The sequence below is a fragment of the Anabrus simplex genome, chromosome 8 (assembly GCF_040414725.1).
Source record: "Anabrus simplex isolate iqAnaSimp1 chromosome 8, ASM4041472v1, whole genome shotgun sequence".
Classification (NCBI taxonomy): domain Eukaryota; kingdom Metazoa; phylum Arthropoda; class Insecta; order Orthoptera; family Tettigoniidae; genus Anabrus; species Anabrus simplex.
Window position 1 is genome coordinate 105,363,324 of NC_090272.1, and position 19,718 is coordinate 105,383,041.

At 38.5% G+C, this 19,718-nt stretch overlaps 1 protein-coding gene across 4 annotated transcripts in view; it reads right to left on the minus strand.

Annotated features, from left to right (window-relative positions):
- The window catches only part of Herc4 (HECT and RLD domain containing E3 ubiquitin ligase 4), a 362,042-nt gene extending 342,616 nt beyond the window's left edge, over positions 1–19,426 (minus strand). For 3 of the 4 annotated variants that reach the window (XM_067152419.2, XM_067152417.2, XM_067152416.2), the window contains exons 1-2: positions 19,223–19,426; positions 18,797–18,962 (exon numbers count right to left, since the gene is read on the minus strand). In XM_067152419.2, the coding sequence (XP_067008520.1) occupies positions 18,797–18,962; positions 19,223–19,240 (184 nt within the window). In that variant the 5' untranslated portion in view covers positions 19,241–19,426. The remainder of the gene's footprint in view (positions 1–18,796; positions 18,963–19,222) is intronic. The other variant, XM_067152418.2, reaches the window with a different exon arrangement.
- Between the last annotated feature and the right edge of the window lie 292 nt (positions 19,427–19,718).

A 19,718-nucleotide genomic window follows, 5' to 3' on the forward strand; every position in this document is an offset into this window, starting at 1 on the left:
CATTGCCTTTCGGAACATTACTGGCCAAATTCCAGTTCAATTTGGTGAGGTTATGTACAGAGCTATCTCCATCCCTACTATTGTTTTCATGAGCGGAGTCACAATTCTCAGACGCACTATCACTGCTAAAACTACTATCAGATAATTTTGAGTTATCTTCATCACCACTATCAAGAAGAAATTGCGGAATTCTTTCCTGTTCTTCCTCACCTCTGGTATTTTTTTTTTTTTTGCTAGTTGTTTTACGTCGCACCGACACAGATAGGTCTTGATTGAATAACATTAAGTTATTTATTAGACCACCTAATCAATACAAAATCGTCTTGGATGATTTACATAAATTTGTTAACTAATAGTGGTACATGTTTCGCCTTCCCTGAAGGCATCACCAGCCATAGTCTTAACCTTAAATTAAAAATAAGCGTCTAAATAACATGTAATAATGAAATGAATTTTAAAATCTTGAAGAGATTTGAAGTAAAATAACATTAAAAATAACAATGATGGTTTAAAAATACAATATGATGAGATATAATAGTGGAAGTATTAACAAAATTAACATTAGAAAGCTGCTAAAATAAGTGCAATGGATAAAACAACAGATTGTTATACAACAAGTAGTAAGATTGCATAAAAATAAAGTTGATAGTCAGGCGGTTATAATAGACGATGGCGAAAAAATCGTATATAATCAAAGTAAAGAAGAGAGAATAAAAGTCAAAGTTAGTCGAGAGATCCGAAATTAATCATGATCTTGAAGATAAAAGACGAAAGTCAGAGGCATATGGTGAAGTTGTAGAACACGTTGAGGATATGAAGTTGTAGAATAGAAGTTGAAGAACAGTTTCAAATAGGATCTCTATGGACCATCTCAAAATTTGAAGTAATGCTCAAATGCTGTAAATTGTGAGTTTGTAGAAAACTCACTACAAACTCACAATTTACAACATTAATTTAAGGTAAAGACTATGGCTGATGATGCCCTCAGGGAAGGCGAAACATGTACCACTATTAGTTAACAAATTTATGTAAATCATCCAAGACGATTTTGTATTGATTAGGTGATCTAATAAATAATGTTATTATTTCAATCAAATATCATCAATACGGACCAAAAATTATATTTATTACATGTAACAGATAGGTCTTACGGCGACGATGGGACAGGAAAGGGCTAGGAGTGGGAAGGAAGCGGCCGTGGCCTTAATTAAGGTACAGCCCCAGCATTTGCCTGGTGTGAAAATGGGAAACCACGGAACACCATTTTCAGGGCTGCCGACAGTGGGGTTCGAACATACTATCTCCCGAATACTGGATACTGGCCGCGCCTCACAATGTTTACACATCTTGCTCAGTACCATTCATTTCATGAACAAGATGACCATCTTTAGAAGAAAAATATACACTGACGAAAATCCTGCGGATAATAACATTGGCATGTAAACATGCTAGCACATTCTAGGAACGTACAGTAATTCTAAAGTACATCACAATCGAAAGAACTCAATGGTCAGACAGACGTATTTCCGACTTGAGTATACAGTGACGGTTGTACCCATCATTGCAAGTTAATGAATGCGGAACTCATGACGGTTGTACTCGTCACTGTAACTGAATGGGCTAAGACGGGTGTTCTGTGAAGTAATTAATGTAACTGTACTGATTACTTATTGAACAAGTCTGTTGTGAGTGTAAGGACGTCATATGATGTATGAAATTACTAGTTGCTTTACGTCGCACCGACACAGATAGATCTTATGGCGACTATGGGACAGTGAAGGGCTAGGAGTGGGAAGGAAGCGGCCGTGGCCTTACTTAAGGTACAGCCCCAGCATTTGCCTGGTGTGAAAATGGGAAACCACGGAAAACCATCTTCAGGGCTGCCGACAGTGGGGCTCGAACATACTATCTCCTGAATACTGGATACTGACCGCACTTAAGCGACTGTAGCTATCGAGCTCGGTGTATGAAATTCCAAGACTGTGTTGTGCACAAGCTGTGAACTAAGTGGCTGCAATAGCGTACAGTGAGTATAGTTGAAGAAATGCTGTAGAGTATAAGTAGATGTATTAGAAAGATGTATATATTTAATTTATGGTAGATCATTCTAGATTATTATGCATATATATATATATATAGGGTTTTTAGTCATCTATTTCACATTATCATCTCATTTCTTTGTATCACGTAAATAACAAAATCTGAACAAGTTAAATCTTTAGTAAGGTATTACATCACCCATATTAATAGTTCACAGTAATTTCCAGTAGCCTGAGGTGAGTTGACCGGACACGCCTTGCTAATTTTAGCCCTTTACCACAAAAAGGATATCATCAAGATTGCAGAATTACCTAGTCCCTACCATATTCTAAAGAGGCAGTTAGAATTTGTCAACTCCCACATTTTGAAGCTGGCTACCTGACGCTTATGAAGCCCACGAACTTTCAACCTATATGAATGAACATTACGAACAAGATGTTGGATATACAGCAATGGAAAGAAGAAGGGATAGAACATCAAGAGCTGACTGGACCATGTGATATGAGAGATTTCGAGCTGATACACTTCAACGACAAGAGCTTGTGAGGATCCTAACGTCTTAATATCAGAACATCTTAATATGACAACATCTTAATATGACAACATCTTAACATCGGAGTGTCTTAGCATCTGAACGTCTTACATCGACCGTATCCACATACCAGGATCAACAAATGGTGAGCTAATGGCATAAATTACAGCAAGTTTCCGCATAACAGTTCATTTTATTAAATTTTATCAGGATCTACAAATGGTGAGCTAATGGCATAAATTACTGCAAGTTTCCGCATAACAGTTCATTTTATTAAATTTTATTTCATTCAATTTTTCTTTTGTTTCCATTAAGTTCAGTTTTCTTAAATACGCCGTCACTTTTATCATCCTAATAAATCGTTATTTTAATTGGTACTTTCATAAATTCTGATCCTTAGTTTCCTAGTTTGAGCGTACTTAATGGTTAGTGATCTGTCATCCCACCTCTGGGAGTATCTAATCTCATTATGTATTACTAGGGGGCAGATTTCTATGACCTAAAAATGTATGAAATATGTACAGTATGCATTTATGACCTAAAAAACATAAAAATATGACCTATAAAATTCAAAATATGACTTAATGAATAGCATCTACGTTACATAGAAACACTTATTACAATTGCTACAGGCTGCAATTAATTTAGAGTTTAAAAAGTTTTAATTCTTCGAAATCTTTAACCCAAACCAACTAAAATGATGAATATTTCATGAACTCGTTACGGGTACACTGCACACTCCTAGGCAAGGATGGACTCTGTGGAAAACAAACACTACAGTAACTTTCACTGTTCAATATTAAATCAGTTTTAATCTATACACAAAACATATGTTATTTCATGCCTGATCTAGTCTCCATTATCAGAATTGTTGCAATTTATGACCACATGCATCTTAAGAATGTTGAATGAGAATCTCCTTCTGCTGTTGTTGAGTATTGTCTTGTAGCGAGAAAAACTTCTTTTGACATCACATGATGTAACGGGAGCGTACTTGAATAGTTAAATCACTTGGAGAAAATTCCTGGAAATCTGCAGATAAAGGGTTTTCACGAAGAATGTCACTTATTCCACGCTGGTACACAAGTCCGCTATTTTTTTCCAGTACATTTTCTAATTTTCTACACACCCTAGATGCTATTGTTCCTTTTGCATGCTTTAATTCCTGTTCAATGCACTTTACAACATCCAGTGCATCGCTTAGGTCTGCACCTGAAACTTCCAGTTGCATGACTGCTCCAGATAAAGAATTAAAATGGGTCTTTATGTAAGCCAGGTCCTCTTTTAATGTAGTGCTTGAAAATAAATCTTGAGTGGTTTTTATGGAAGATGATTCTGCAGGATCAAATGACTTCACAATCTTCTCCACCACATCTAAGTTGTTGCAATAGTACACTGCAGCATCAAGCCAAGTCCCCCATCGCGTTATAACTGGCTGGGAAGGTAGGAGTAGTGAAGGTGCTTCTCCTTCAAATTTCTGAACGCGAAGTGGAGCTCTGACAAACACTTTCTTACAGTTCGATATTAATTCATCAACTCCAGGGTAGCTACTTCTAACCTCTTCAGCTGCTCTATGAAAGGCATGTGCAAGACATGTCACATGTATCATTTTCGGGTATAGCATTTTAAATCCCTTGGCTGCCTTCACCATGTACGGAGCAGCGTCAGTTACAAATAGAAAAATATGCTCTCTCTCTTTGCCCCGTTTGGCCACAATTGTCGAAGGGAACTGCAATGGAGGAATGGTTTGTCTTCTCTAGCACTTCACATGTCAGGAGGAACGTACCTCCAGGCCGGTCTTCCTTCAGCGTGCCAACGATCACATTTGCTACATATCTTCCATCTACATCTGTGGTCTCATCTATTGAAACCCATATTTTACTGTCTCCCACGCCACGCCTTATTATATCCAACATCTCTTCATAACAAGGGGTCAGATAGTCCTTCCTGAGAGTAGATTCGTTGGTAACAGGATGCTTTGTAAATTTTTCAAGAAACTGTCTGAAGCTTCGGCTGTTAAGTTTCTTTAAAGGAATATTAGACGAAACCATCATCTTGCAGAGATCTAGTGAAAACTGTGAACTTGATGTCGGGGTTTTGAACAGCAGACGTTGCCTATTTTCGAGTGCAGAATTTCTAGTTACACAATTCTTATGTTTTACACTATTACAGTGTTGTTGCACAGAGAAGCGTTCTTCGGCAGTAACTTTTACCTCGCACAATTTACAGAATAATATCACTCCATCCGCACTGAATATGTTTTCACCGAACTCGCGAACAAAACTTCGCAACTTCCCACACATTGAGACTTTCGTTTTAGGCATATTGAAAGGAACTGAATGACTGAAGCTCCCTAATGACCAAGGTCATTCAGTGTGTTGAAGGTGGAAGAGGGAAGGGCGAAGGAGAGAGATAAGAACAATGACAAATAACTGCAGAATTACCTCAGCTTCCGTGTAAACAATAGCCCGGTTTCCAGGAATTGACCCAGCTAGCAAACAATAGCTCCTACCTGTCAGAAACATTCCATACGCTACTTTAGAATGGTTCTTCAGTAGTATATTCCAGTCTACCCTGAAAAATAATTTCTAGAGCTTATTCTGATTTTTATAAAACGAAATTCAAATGAAAATTACCAAAATATGCCGTTATATTTTGCTCAAAATATGCCATAAAACTTAAGAAAGCCTAAATATGCATTTATATGCCCAATAAAACCTGTTTAATTTTGATTATCATGCTTGGAAACGTGTTGAAAATACAAGATTATAAGATATAATGTTAAGGGAAAAAATATGACACGTCATAGAAATCTGCCCCCTACTTATTACTATTAATTATCAACTATTGTCTTGAAGGCTGGCGCCCAAGAGATATTGTTTATGGAGAGGGAAATTAGTGAGTATTTATTTATATAAAAATTAAGGTGACCCAACACACCACATATTGGCGCCGCAAGTGTGGGACATGAAAACCATTAAGTACTTGAAAAGAACGGCTGTAAAGAAGGTAGAATCAGTGTTTTGGGGGGGTAACTTGTGTATCCGAAGTGTATTTTGTTTTGTAAATATTTGATTTTGGGGGTAGCATGACTGAGCAAGAGCAGAAAGACATGACACCGCATAGTGGGCACGTGCTAAAAGGGTAGTGCTTTAAGGAATTCTAAGGAAGAGGTAAATAAGAGTATAGAGGAGGAAACTGATAATAGGCGCAAAGACTGCGAAGGAAATAAGAGTATGAATGATGAAGTTACTATAGATTCAGATGATAGTACGATGGGGGACGAGGCGAATGTTAGCCCTAACAATGAAAGTAATAATAATCCGTTACTAGAAATGACGTTAAGGAAAACAGAGGATAGTAAATCTGAAATAAAAAATTAATTGAAACAAACTAAACTTGAATTAAGTAGGGAATTGAATGAACAAAACGTTGAAGCTAATAAAAGGATGGACGAACACAGCAAACACTTAAATGAATTATTTACCCAAAATTAAAGATTTAACAAGCAAATAGAGGAACAGACGGAGAAAACTAAGCAAAATGAACAAGAGGTAGAAAAGAAATTTGAAGAGCAGAGGAGTAAGTTTTTGGAATTAATGGAAAAATAAAACACCAGAGACAAATTAAAGAAACAGGCAATAAGCCATAATAATAAAGCTGACACCCAAAAGGAGGAAATGAGGGAGTTTAAGGAACAGGTACAAAACAGTATTGATACAGTTAAGTGTAGATAGAAGACAACACTGAGGAACACAGAAAAGTTTGCGATTGTAGAAGGCAATGCATTGGAAATTAAGACATTGAAAGAAGAACAGAATACTTTAGTGAATGAAATTGAAAGGAGAGAGAAAGATGTAGATAGCCGCATAGCAATAGCAGAAACAAGCATAAGGCGAGAAGTAAGAGAAAGATGAGGTAACATTGAGAGGCAAAGTCATGAAGAAAATTACCGTAAGGAAATCGAATTACCGAGGTTCAATGGGTTTCAAACAGACTCGCCAGAATTTCTAAAGATGGTAGAAAAACTGTTTGGGAAACGGACTGAGAAGGGGTTTATGGACTGGGAAGAGGCGATCGACATTAATGATCATGCTTTTATGAGAGAGACGCGTTCCTGGTTTTGTCTATAAAAACAACATGAAAAGTCTGAAGAAATTTAAAACCAAGTTCACTCTCAGAGCCGTGAAAGAGAAAGGGTAGTATTTGGGAAGTTTAAATATAATGGAGAGGTCTCTATGAATGAGTATTTATTGGTACATGTTATTTCCAGAATTGACAAGGTATTACTAATGATTTAGAAGTGGTAAAATTACTGTTACAACATTGTCCAGACAGGGTACGCGAAGCAGCGTGCATGTAAAGAATAAAAACTACCCATGAAATGGAGCAGTTATTAGGGAGTTTTGACGCATTAGGAAACATTGGATATAGAAAAGGAAACCCACATAATTTTTTTCCTCACAGTGAACCACGGGACAACAGGAGGCAGCAAAACTACGATAGTCGTAATCAGTTTCAACCACGGAATAACTGTAGGAGTGGAGCCCTGAACATAGAACGGGAAATACTCAACGAGAGAGAGGTACGAAATGATCAAGTCTCTTTTTAGAAGTCCCATATGCAAAGACCCGAAAGCTTTCTGATACACGTCAATTTCTTTTGCATCATTTTCATTTGACACCCTTACCTTGTACTTGAAACTTTTACCTCCTCTGATATTATGGACTGAAATTAAACCAGCCAAATGCAAAGTCCGTTTCTCCCAACACTGTGAACTATTGAAGTCGATGATTTTATTTTACTGCTTTACATCAATAATGTTGAAACACTTAAACCTACAATTAAAAGGATCACCAATCTCATGAGACTGAGCTCTCAGGTTTTTGTTTGTATCCTTCATCCTACCAAAACTCTTCTTACTACTTTGATAAGATGTACACGGTTCTTGATCACCTTCACTCTCTGCAGTTTTTTTTTTTCCTAGTGGCTTCACATCGCACCGACACAGATAGGTCTTATGGCGACGATGGGATATGAAAGGCCTAGGAGTTGGAAGGAAGCGGCCATGGCCTTAATTAAGGTACAGCCCCAGCATTTGCCTGGGGTGAAAATGGGAAACCACGGAAAACCATCTTCAGGGCTGCCGAAAGTGGGATAGGAACCCACTATCTTCCAGATGCAAGCTCACAGCCACGCGCCTCTAAATGCATGGCCAACTCGCCACACAGGTATTTTAATCCATATTGTAACTTAACTGGCACACAATAATTACTGCCAAAACAACAGTATGCGACAGTAGGCCTTCTTATTCTTCTTCCATACCAGCAGTATAGCCACACTTAGCACACTCCATACTCTGTAGAGCTGCATTCTAATAGATCCAATAATATGACCTCCCTATTTCCCTATTTACTACTGACTTACCTCCCTCTTCCCCTGTACACTAAATTTTCAATATGAAGATTCTCACTGACTAGCCTTCCTTCTGCTATGCAATTTACCCCCATACAAAATATGCCACGCATGCTATATGGTTATGTTCATAACTCAATTTATGCCTTTCAATGACTTACCTCCCTTTTCCTCTGTAGTCTTCACTTGAAAGAGTGAAAGTGCAGAACGATTATGTAATACAGTATATTATGCTGATGTTATTTTTGTACAAGTGTAAACTGATTTGTCAAGTATTTCAAACAATGAATTCATGAAATCAGCAAGATATGACGAACACTTGGAAGAGCGAGATATCAAAAGCTCACTAATGCCCGGTTTCTGGAACGTGAGATATCGAACCTATAGCGGTATCAAACGGTTAACTTGTGTTTTGACGTTGCATGAACGTAAGATACATCCATCGGTTTGATAAATCGCCTGCTACCTCACAGTCTGTAAATCAATAGCTACAGGTCAGATATCTCACCATTCCAGAAACCGGGCACAAGTAAAATACTGTGTTTGTTTTTCTAGGAAATTTTGAAGTGTTATATTATCTGTTGTAATGAAGTTGTATATGGAATCATCAAGATGACATGCTCAGTTGTAGAAGAGACCAAAAAGTAATTTTGTTAACATATTGTTTCATGCGTATAATGTTGTACAATGAAGGAATTGCAAGCCGCTGTACACAAAAGTGTAGCCATGAAAGAAATGTAAGTGATATAGATGTTGATTCCCATAGGGAATCTGAAATATTTGTCCTGAATGAGCAAATTTATAATACCAATATAAATGGTCCGTTATTGGACATTATAAATTTTCCAGCTAGCTCATTCTTGGTTGCCAGCGTTTCGTCCTCGTGTGCTAGGGTGGGCTCATCAGTTGGTACCTAGCACACCTACCAATACGCTGGCTAGTGCATACAATAACAGACCATTTATATTGGTATTATAAATTTGCTCATTCAGGACAAATATTTCAGATTCCCTATGGGAATCAACATCTATATCATCTGATGGCCAAGCAGGCATCAATTTTTAGTGATGAGACAAAGTCTCCTAGTGCATTGGCACTGCCGGTGGCTCCAGTTAGCCTACGCAGTGGCCTCCACGGTATGCACTAGCCAGCGTATTGGTAGGTGTGCTAGGTACCAACTGATGAGCCCACCCTAGCACACGAGGGCGAAACGCTGGCAACCAAGAATGAGCTAGCTGGAAAATTTATAATGTCCAATAACGGACCATTTATATTGGCATTATAAATTTGCTCATTCAGGACAAATATTTCAGATTCCCTATGGGAATCAACATCTATATCATCTGATGGCCAAGCAGGCATCAATTTTTAGTGATGAGACACTCTTAGTGCATTGGCACTGCCGGTGGCTCCAGTTAGCCTACGCAGTGGCCTCCACGGTATGCACTAGCCAGCGTATTGGTAGGTGTGCTAGGTACCAACTGATGAGCCCACCCTAGCACACGAGGGCGAAACGCTGGCAACCAAGAATGAGCTAGCTGGAAAATTTATAATGTCCAATAACGGACCATTTATATTGGTATTAGAAATGTAAGTGGCACAATGTAGGTGTAAGCCCTCAACTGAAGTGTCACTTGTTTTGGGCTCAGAGGGGAGAATGTGATGTTTTGAACATCACAGCCTGTACATAAAATTATCAAACTGTGTAATTACTTCGAACGATGTATATATTTAATTTATGGTAGGTCATTCTAGATTATTACGCACATACATATATGGTGTTTAGTCATCTAACTCACATTATCATCTCATTTCTTTGTATGAAGTAAATAACAAAATCTGAACAAGTCAAGTCTTGAGTAAGGTATTACAACACCATCTGTATTAATAGCTTGCAGTAATTTCCAGTAGCACGATGTGAGTCAACTGGACACGCCATGCTAATTTTAGTCCTTTACCACGAAAAGGACGTCAATGAGATTGCAGAATTACCTAGTCCCTACCGTATTCTGAAGAGGCAGTTAGAATTTGTCAACTCCCACTTTCTGAAGCTGGCTACCTGACACTCATGAAACCCGCAAACTTTCAACCTGTGTGAATGAACGTTACGAAACAAGATGATGGAAGGAAGAAAAGATAGAACATCAGATCTGACTGGACCATGTGATAGGGAAGATGGAGGGAGATTTTGAGCTGATATACTTCAACGACAAGAGCTTATGAGGATCTTCCTCTTGGTTGTTTACCTGTTATCTCCATTTCGTGCATCCTCCTCGATATCCTTTCCTCTGTCATTCTCTTCATGTGTCCATACCATCTAAGTCTAGATGCCTCTATCCTATTCTGAAGTGGCTCTTCTTTTACTATATCTTGATGGTCTATGCATTTTATGTCCTCCTTACCTCTGCCAGCGTTATTTTACTACCCAAGTAACAATATTCATCTACTTCCTTTACCACAGTATGTAATGAGTATTATAGGAAGTGTTGAGGTCAGGAAAGTTGTCCAATTACTGGGTAATGCACGAATCAGAAATAGGACTGGTACTTACTATGAGAGATGACGGCAATACAAGAGGACCATCAGACTACAGCTCCTACATCGAACATGTCCAGTTACCAGAATCTACAACTGGCGAGCTAATGGCATAAATTACTGCAAGTTTCTGTGTAACAGTTCATTTTATTAAATTTTATTTCATTGAATTTTTCATTTGTTTCCGTTAAGTTCAGTTATCGTAAGTACGCCGTCACGTTTATCACCCTGATAAATCGTTATTTTAATTGGTACTTTCATAAATTCTACTAATTCATACCAATAATCCTTAGCCTCCTAGTTTGAGTGTACTTAATGGTTAGTGTTCTGTCACTCCACCTCTGGGGATATCTAGTCTCATTATCATCTTCATTTCCTGTTTCCAGCTCCCCAGATCGGGTTGCCAATCAAGGACCTCCACTGCTGCTTGTCTCTCCAGCACTGTTCTCCTTTTTAAGTTCATATTCTGGTTTTCCTCCCCTCTTCTCTACGCACTCCCACACTGAATCTGTCCATCTCTTTTGGGGTCTTCCTCATGGTCTCTTTCCTGTACCTTCACCGAAAAAACTTTTTTTTTGGCACTCTCTCTTCTCCCATTCTCCCACTTTAGCTCTGTTGTTTCAATCCTGTCTTGAAGTTTCAAGATTCCTGTCCTTTTCCTTATCTCTTCATTTCTAATTCTATCCTTTCTGGTCTTGCCCTCGATACCTCTCAAGAATTTCATCTCCACTGCCTGTATTCTACTCTCCTCTCGTTTTGTTATAGTCCACGATCCAACTGCATAGATTAGTATGGGTTCATAATAGGTTGAATATAATTACTTTCTTACATTTTTTCGGGACATCTTCGTTCCACAGTTCCACACTTCCCAAGTACTTGAAACTTTTAAACACTTCCAGAATTTTACCATTCAGTTTTATATTTCCTCTTCCTTCCTTCTCCTTGTCATCACTATTGTTTTATTTTTCTCTGAGCTTACTTTCATCCCAAATTTTTCAATCTCTTGATTCCATACACCTACTTGTTTTTGCACTTCCGTTTCATCCTCACCCCATATCACTATACCATCTGCAAACAACATGGCTTTTGTTGCCTGTCTTCCCAATCTCTGTTTAATGTTCTTATGAATTTCATCCATGACTATGATGAATAGTATGGGGGATAGTATACTTCCCTGTCGGAGACCAGTTTCAACTTTAAACCATTTTCTTTTTCCTATATTAGTCTTCACACTACTAACACAATTGTTGTACATAGCTTTTATCATTTGCACTTCCACTCTGTTAACTTGTTTTTTTCCTTAACGTGTCCCATACCGACTGTCTGGGCACACTGTCATAGGCCAATTCCAGGCGTCGCGTGTTTACATTTATACATTTCTTTTTAACATATGGCTGATTCCAGAGAATTGTCAACCCACGAAGGAAAAAAGTAAAGTTTAAAACAAAACTCAACAGTTGGTATAGATAAAATATTAAATTTTATTAATTTTATGATATGTATTCATTTATTGATGTCTTTCAATTTTTAATTGTGTGGTTAATTGAACCTTTATGTGCAGGCTAAATTTATTTGATATTTCTCGATGTTTTAGGAATTACTGTTTATGATGATGGAAAGGTATCAAAATAATTATGGTAAATGTTAGCTGCAATGCTCTTTCTCTTCATAGTAAAGTACTTATTGAGGTTATTAACAGTTTATATAAGGTATAATAAGGCGACAAATTTATTGTTGCAGGCCATGTAAAAATGCGACGAAAAGAGGTATAAAAGTTTCTGTAGACGAAAAGTGCGTGGCTCAATTTCAATAAAATTTGGTATGCAAATCCAATAATGTACACCCATTCAAACTGCTATATAATTAATTTAAAATTTCAAATGGATTCATACGAAGCTGATAGTAAAACACATTGCTTGGAGCCATGTGTACAGGAATGCTGGAGACAAAATCATGTATCTCAAATTCAAGAATCTGACACAGTTCAAGAGTGTTCTGATAAACTAGTAAAATTGTGTCCCTTGTTTATGAAACACACATTTATTAAAAGAATGCAAAGCAAAATGTTCGAAGTGCAGAAAAAAACAAACGACTGAAAATTCAATGGTTTTGCAAGTGGATTTCGCGGAGAATTTCACTAGTCTTCCACAAAACGAAATTCAGAGTTGTTATTGGCATCACCGACAAATTACGATATATTTACTGCTGTTGCATGGTCTGCGGGAGGATATCATGCTTCATATGTGATTATGTCTGACCATACGGAGCATGACAAATATGCCACGCACTCATTTTTAAGCAGAGTTTGTTTTCTCGGACGGGGCGGCGAGCCACTTCAAGCAAAGGTTCATGTTCACAAACCTAACGTTTTTAAAGGAAACTTTTGGAATGAATGTAACTTGGAAATTTTTTGCGTCTGGTCATGGGAAAGGTGCTGTTGACGGTGTTGGCGGAACACTAAAACATAATTTGACTGTTGCTCTACGTGCAAAAAGAGACATTATAAACGTGCACGACGTCGTGGAAGTAGCGAAAAGAAATTCAGCAAACACAAACATTATATTTGTTCCTTCTGAAGATGCTAAAAGGAGTAAACCCCTTCTGAAAAGCCGCTTCGCCGATGTCTTGCTGTACTAGGAACACATGATATTCACTATGTGGAGCCATTAAAAAAATACAGAATTCAGGCAAGAAAATATTATTATTCAGAAACAACTACCACACACTCTCTAGATCCAGACTACAAGATCGAAGCAGGTGACAAAAATCCACCCCATGATACGACTTTTGAAGTGGGAGACTTCGTCCTTGGAAAATACAGCAGAATAAAACATTCCAAATATTATGTTTGTACCATAATTGAAAGTGATGGTGATTTTATTTTGTAACCAATTTTTGCAAGTGCAACGATGAAGCTAAACTGTTTTGTGAACCACCGACGAAAGACGAGTGCTTTTTAAATGAAAGTCAGATCGAAAGAAAATTACCAGTATCTCGTTTTACTTGTGAGAAATGGTATTTTGACGAGTCTATACCAGAAGCAGAATGAACATAAACTGTTTTTTCATTTTATATTTTTTTCTGATCAAGCCTTCATTCAAACTGTAAGCTACGTGCCGGTAAACTTTGAATGTCCAGATATTTTAAAATATTTTAGTTCATTTTACATTCACTGTTATTAGTGTCAAATAAATGTGTGACATTTCATAAAAAACACTTTCCTTAGGCCACATGTCCGTACCAGTATCTGTAGTTATATATCTTAATATTACTATTATTATTATTATTATTATTATTATTATTATTATTGGGAGGAAGGATGTTGTTGTTTTACGTAACCAATAATCACACTATCATAAGCGACGGAACCTCATATTTTACGTGAAATCCAAAGCACCGAACGTGACTTTCACGTCGAAAATCACAGATGCATTAATCGGGACTCGAACCCAGCCCGTCTTGATGGTTGCAAGCAGTTTGACCGCAGCGCTATCACGCCCCTTATTTATTATTACTTGCTGCAATATTATACATTTTATCGTTCAGTGATCGTATTTGATACGGAGTTAAAGATTTATCAGCCCCTCATACCACGTCACCACAGCGCAGATTCGCATGTGTAATCCCATGACGCTGTCAAGTAAACACGCAACGATCACTTTTAAATATATTACGCAGACATTAAGCAACTTACACATTTGGTTTTTTCACAAAATGTACATTTGTCCTTCTTGTAAACAATATATTAACATTACTAATCAAAGTTACCACAATTCGCAGAATTTAGAAAAAACATAAAGGTATGCAAAGTTAAAAGTCTGTCCCATGTAAACGCCGATCGCTACGTTTAAAAGTTTATAAAATCGCATACATCAGGTTTATAACAATGAAATTTGTGGGGGTTATTAAGTATCATCTAGACGTTATTATGCATAAATCTCACTTTGTTTAGGTGGTAAGTTTCATATAAATGTGAAGGCGTACAATATAGAAAGCTCATACAATTGATCAACAATAACATTATATTGACCACTGTTTGTTGTGGTGTAATTTGTGTCTTCTGCTGCCACTCATCTCCGATAGATGGGATTACTGTTGGGTACCAAGTACTATTTTATTTGCTTTACGTCGCACGTCTTATGGCGACGATGGGATAGGAAAAGGCTAGGAGTGGAAAGGAAGCGGCCGTGACCTTTAAGGTACAGCCTCTGCATGGAAAACCACGGAAATCCATGTTTAGGACTGCCGACACTGGGGTTCGAACCCACTATCTCCCAGATACAAGCTCACAGATGCGCGCCCCTAACTGCACGGCCAACTCGCCCGGTTGTACTGTGTATGACAGCCTGCCTGAATATTGGCGGGAAGTAGGCTGGGGAGTTAAATAACTTTCTTCTTTAGCATGTCTTTCCTCTGGCTCATAAATTTTCTAATACTACTGGTACGTAACATACTGATTCATCATAGCATTCGAGCTTTTCAATCCCTACTCTGTGGCACTGATTGGAATTAAAAAATATGACTGATGCTCTTTCTTTATGAACCAATTCAATTATCTTCTCCAGAAGTTTAAGAATGAGAAAGTTAAGTAATACCCCTATAATTTCTGCATTTCTTCCTGTCTTGCTTTTTATAAAGGGGGATATTGATACCTTTCATCCAGTCCTCTGGTATCCTGTTCTCTTTCCAGAATGACAGAGTACTCTATACAACCAATGTTTGCCTTGTGCACCAGCTGCCTTTATCATGTCAGCAGTTGAGGTCATCAAACCCTGGGGACTTACCATTTCTCATGTTCTTCAGTTGAGTCTCCACTTCTAGCCTGTTTTAATTATTCTATATAAATAACACCACCTTCTTCATTCCAATTCTCACATATGGACTCGAAACATGTACCCTGCATAATAAGGCAAATAGTACAATCCAGTCAACAGAAATTGAATTCATCAGAACAATGAACCAAAAGACCAGGAAGGACAAACAAAAAGGAGGCTGGCATCAAAATACCTGTTACCAAGTTTTTAGGAAGACGCAGGCTACAATGTTTTGGACATGTTATGAGGATGGATAGAACGAGAACAGCAAGGAATTACTTTTACAGAGAAGAAAAAGAGGAGAGGCCAGTTGGGAGACTAAGGAATCGATGGATAGACACAGCGAAATTGGAGGTCAGCAAGAGGAATGCCAAGTGGGAGGGCATAGAGGAACAGGAACTATACTTTTGACAGGAAGAAGTGGCAAGTGCTTGTACACCACACCCAGGAAACTGGAGCTGGAAAATAATAATGATGATGATGATACTGCATAGGCTTATGCCATGTCAACAAAATAAGGTGAAATTCTTAACGTTTCGCAGGGAACTGTGCTCTGCATCCTCAGAAGAAATCGTGACTGTCCAAGAGACACCGACTATCAATTAAGTAATACCTGGTTGCCAGCCATTAAGAATTTACGTAGGTAGTTCCCTTCCCAGTCCCTCGGTGTTTTCCAAATTCATACGTTCCCCAATGCCAGAAGTTTCATTCCAGGCTTGTGTCTATGCCATACACCTGCCAATGTCATGTGTTACGCAAACACGTTATGTGAACCGCTTAGACTGATTGTGATGGTTCGGTCAGCTTCCGCTTCGAACGCTAGCGTTGCCATGTCCTGAGGGCCATCCGGTGGCGAATGAATGTACCATTTTTCCACTTCTATTATAACATCCAAATTTAAAGTGTCATTGTTTAAAAAGCCTTTCTCGTGGACAGTCAAGATTTCTTCTGAGGACGCAGAGCACAGTTCCCTGCTGCGAAACGTTAAGAATTTCACCTTATTTTCTTGACACAGCATAAGCCCAAAAGCCTATACAGATGTCTTTAAGTACGGGCCATGAAAGCATTAATGACAACAATATGATGATGATGTAAGAATACTTCTAGGGGTGGATGAGTGGGTCCATGGCAAGCATAGAAAAGGATCTCTGTTATCATCTACATTAAGTATCATTTCACATCATTATTGCATGATTTTCACCTTCCCAAAAATGTGAGTGAGCTAGTAAAGTGTAACCGTAATAATATATCACCATTTGTTTGTTTACAGCATATATGCTGAGCAAAGCAAGGCATAAGTGGATTAAACTTTGTTCAGGCGTGCGCGCACGTATGTGTGTGTGCGCGTGCATGCGCTCATACGATCCCCATTGGTTTAGATGTTTTATTGTGCCTTGGTTGGTAATGACATCTGTGTTGAATTCTGGGAATGACGCCATATTCTGTTCATTTCAGCCAACGGTAAAACTAACGTACCCGGTGCGCGAAAGTGAGGTTAGAGATCCAACACTGCGCAGTTTGGGCGACATCAAGCAACACTCGGCAGGCTTGCCAACTTGTGCATTCTTAGTGACAAGACCATTGGTCTGGATTGGTTAGGTCCGGCTAGTGACTAGACCATTGGACTGGGGAGTAGCAAAGCAGGTCTGGGGCCATAAGCCCCCAGGTTACAGCCGCGAAGCTGCCCTTAGGCCTCCAGTATCCCGCGTGACACCACCATTGGTCTGGATAGGTTAGGGTAGGTTAGTGACAAAACCATTGGTCTGGATATGGTTCTCTTACTTTTAGCAAATATGGCATTCCTGTACTTGCACACAATGCGAGCTCTGCCTGAGACAAAGCGAAGCTAGTCCGGCAAATTGGAACACATCGCGAACACTGGCCGGCCAATAGGAACACAGCACACGGTCGCAATCAGCCGATTTACACAATCTCGGTTTTAATTCTGCTATATAAGTAAGAATACTTCTTGGGGCGGGATGGTGGGTTTCTAGCAAGCATAAAGGAAGGATCTCTCCTTTCTGCTACTTAAGGTATCGTTGCACATCATTTTTATATGATTTTTATCATCCCTAAGTCTGCACACCAGGTACGGAAGCGGCACCCAGCCAACTGCAGTGGCAGGTGCCATGGGATGTACTGAAAATGTCTCACAATTTACTATCTTACCTGGTATTCATAATGAACATCATATTCTCCTACAAGTAATATGAGGTGAGATTTGCATCATTTACCTCTCATTGTGTCATTTTGCTGCAGAATGCTCACTGAAGCTTTACAAGAAGCAGAAGAGGAAGAAAAAGAAGTTATAATTGAACACTACAATCCCTCATGAAATAATATAGGCCTACATAAACATTGTTGATCTATTTCAGGGGCTTAAGACATCGATGAACACCAGTTTATAAGGCTATGAATGTGTGAGTTGTCTGATAACCTGTTGATACAACTTCCCACTCATATCTTGAAACATGATTTAAGTTAACTATTCAACAATATACATAGGTGACGAGAAAAAAACTTAATGAGGTAGGTATGCCATTTGCTAATGACGAATGGAACATCATTCACTGTGAATAAACACATTGGATAGCCAGCATCACTTCAACTTGCTATCCAAATCAGGTACGTACAATAAATCCACTGCACTTCCAAATGACAGCACACTAACACTCTACCCAGGATCCTGAATACCTCTTGATTCTTAAAACAGGAAGGAAGTACCCGATAATGGTAACTTGAAATAGTAGATGTTGTGGAAATAAATATAGCCTACAGAATAAGCAAAACAGAGAAAGATACCTCAGGAAGAGAGAACATGTGCACTAATATACCTACAGGAAACAACAGTAACTACCGGTATACTGCATATTTTTTATTTATTTTTTTATTTTTTTTGCCATGTGCTTTACGTCGCACCGACACGGATAGGTCTTACGGCGACGATGGGATAAGAAAATGCTTGGAGCAGAAGGAAGCAACCGTGGCTTTAATTAAAGTACAGCCCCACCATTTGCCCGGTGTGAAAATGGGAAACCACAGAAAAACCCGTTCAGGGCTGCCATCAGTGGAGTTCGAACCCACTAGGCCTATCTGCCAAATGACATTGCAATAAAACATCTCCCAATCAATTATTCTATATCCAAATCCTAACCCTGACACACACTCTTGTGAGAAGAGTAAAACTATGAACAGAAGTATAACCATTTCTCACTGAAACAACCTACAATGATATAAAGCCTTTACAATACAACCTCTATTTAAATGACAGCAGGTTGAAAACAATGTTTTCATTGTTCTTCGTTCACTGAGAACATCTCTGAAGTTAGTTTCCATTCACTGATGAAGTAAATTACTTCCAACAATGGCAATATCAATGGCAATACTTCCAACACATTACAGGAAAGTAATATATAGATTCCGAACCAAAACGAGATTAATTCATCAACGTGCAACTTACCTTGTTCAACTTCGGTTGCCTTTGAAAACTGTAGTTCTCGAGGTGACAGAATTTGCTCTTCCTCAATCCCACCTAACCCCAACTCCCCGTTGACAGTATTCCCCCAGCAAAACATGTTGTTTGGATCGAACTGCTCTAAGTTCGTGAACTGGCACCAAATGCTAGCCTGTAAACATGTAATATTGAAATTCGCATGAACATAAAGTGACAGCTCAGAGTTCATAGATAATACGAAACAGCTGTGTCACGGACGTGACAGGATAAATCATGCAGTCTATATGATTCTTCAGAAAACTACTAAAATATTGATTTAACAAATACCTATAGAAAAACACTAACAGCGCGCACTATGTAAACACATACAAAACTGCTAAATACCACAACACTCTACCAACTCAACTACTACTTCAATAAACTGTCAATTACCGCCAAGGTGGGATCCATTGAGGTTATGAAAAAATAAACTGCATTACCAAAAATTTAGGACATTATGGAAGCATTGTACGAGCATCACGGGGAAGTCTGCTCACTGTGTCTATCGGTGTGTGTCAAAATTCTGGTTGGAGGAACAATCACCGATTAACATCCATCTCCTTCCCGTTACTATTACCGCCTAACTGACTTCATCTATCGAACTGCAGGAATGGCAGGAATTACATATGAACATGCAACATAAGCCACGCTGATACTTGATAATCTTTCATCCAGCTTTGCCAACCCAGTTCATATTTAACAAGTTAGGTCAACTTTCAAAATAAATTAGAAAAAGATTTTAAAATAAGCCAAACATTTACGGCACTGCTTCCCGGGTAGGGAATTGAATTGTTCTCAGTTCTGTTCAATTAGCAAAAAACTATAACGACAAACCATATATGACATGTACGCTGAATTAGTCTTGCCAGACTGGTTTGAGACAAATGAA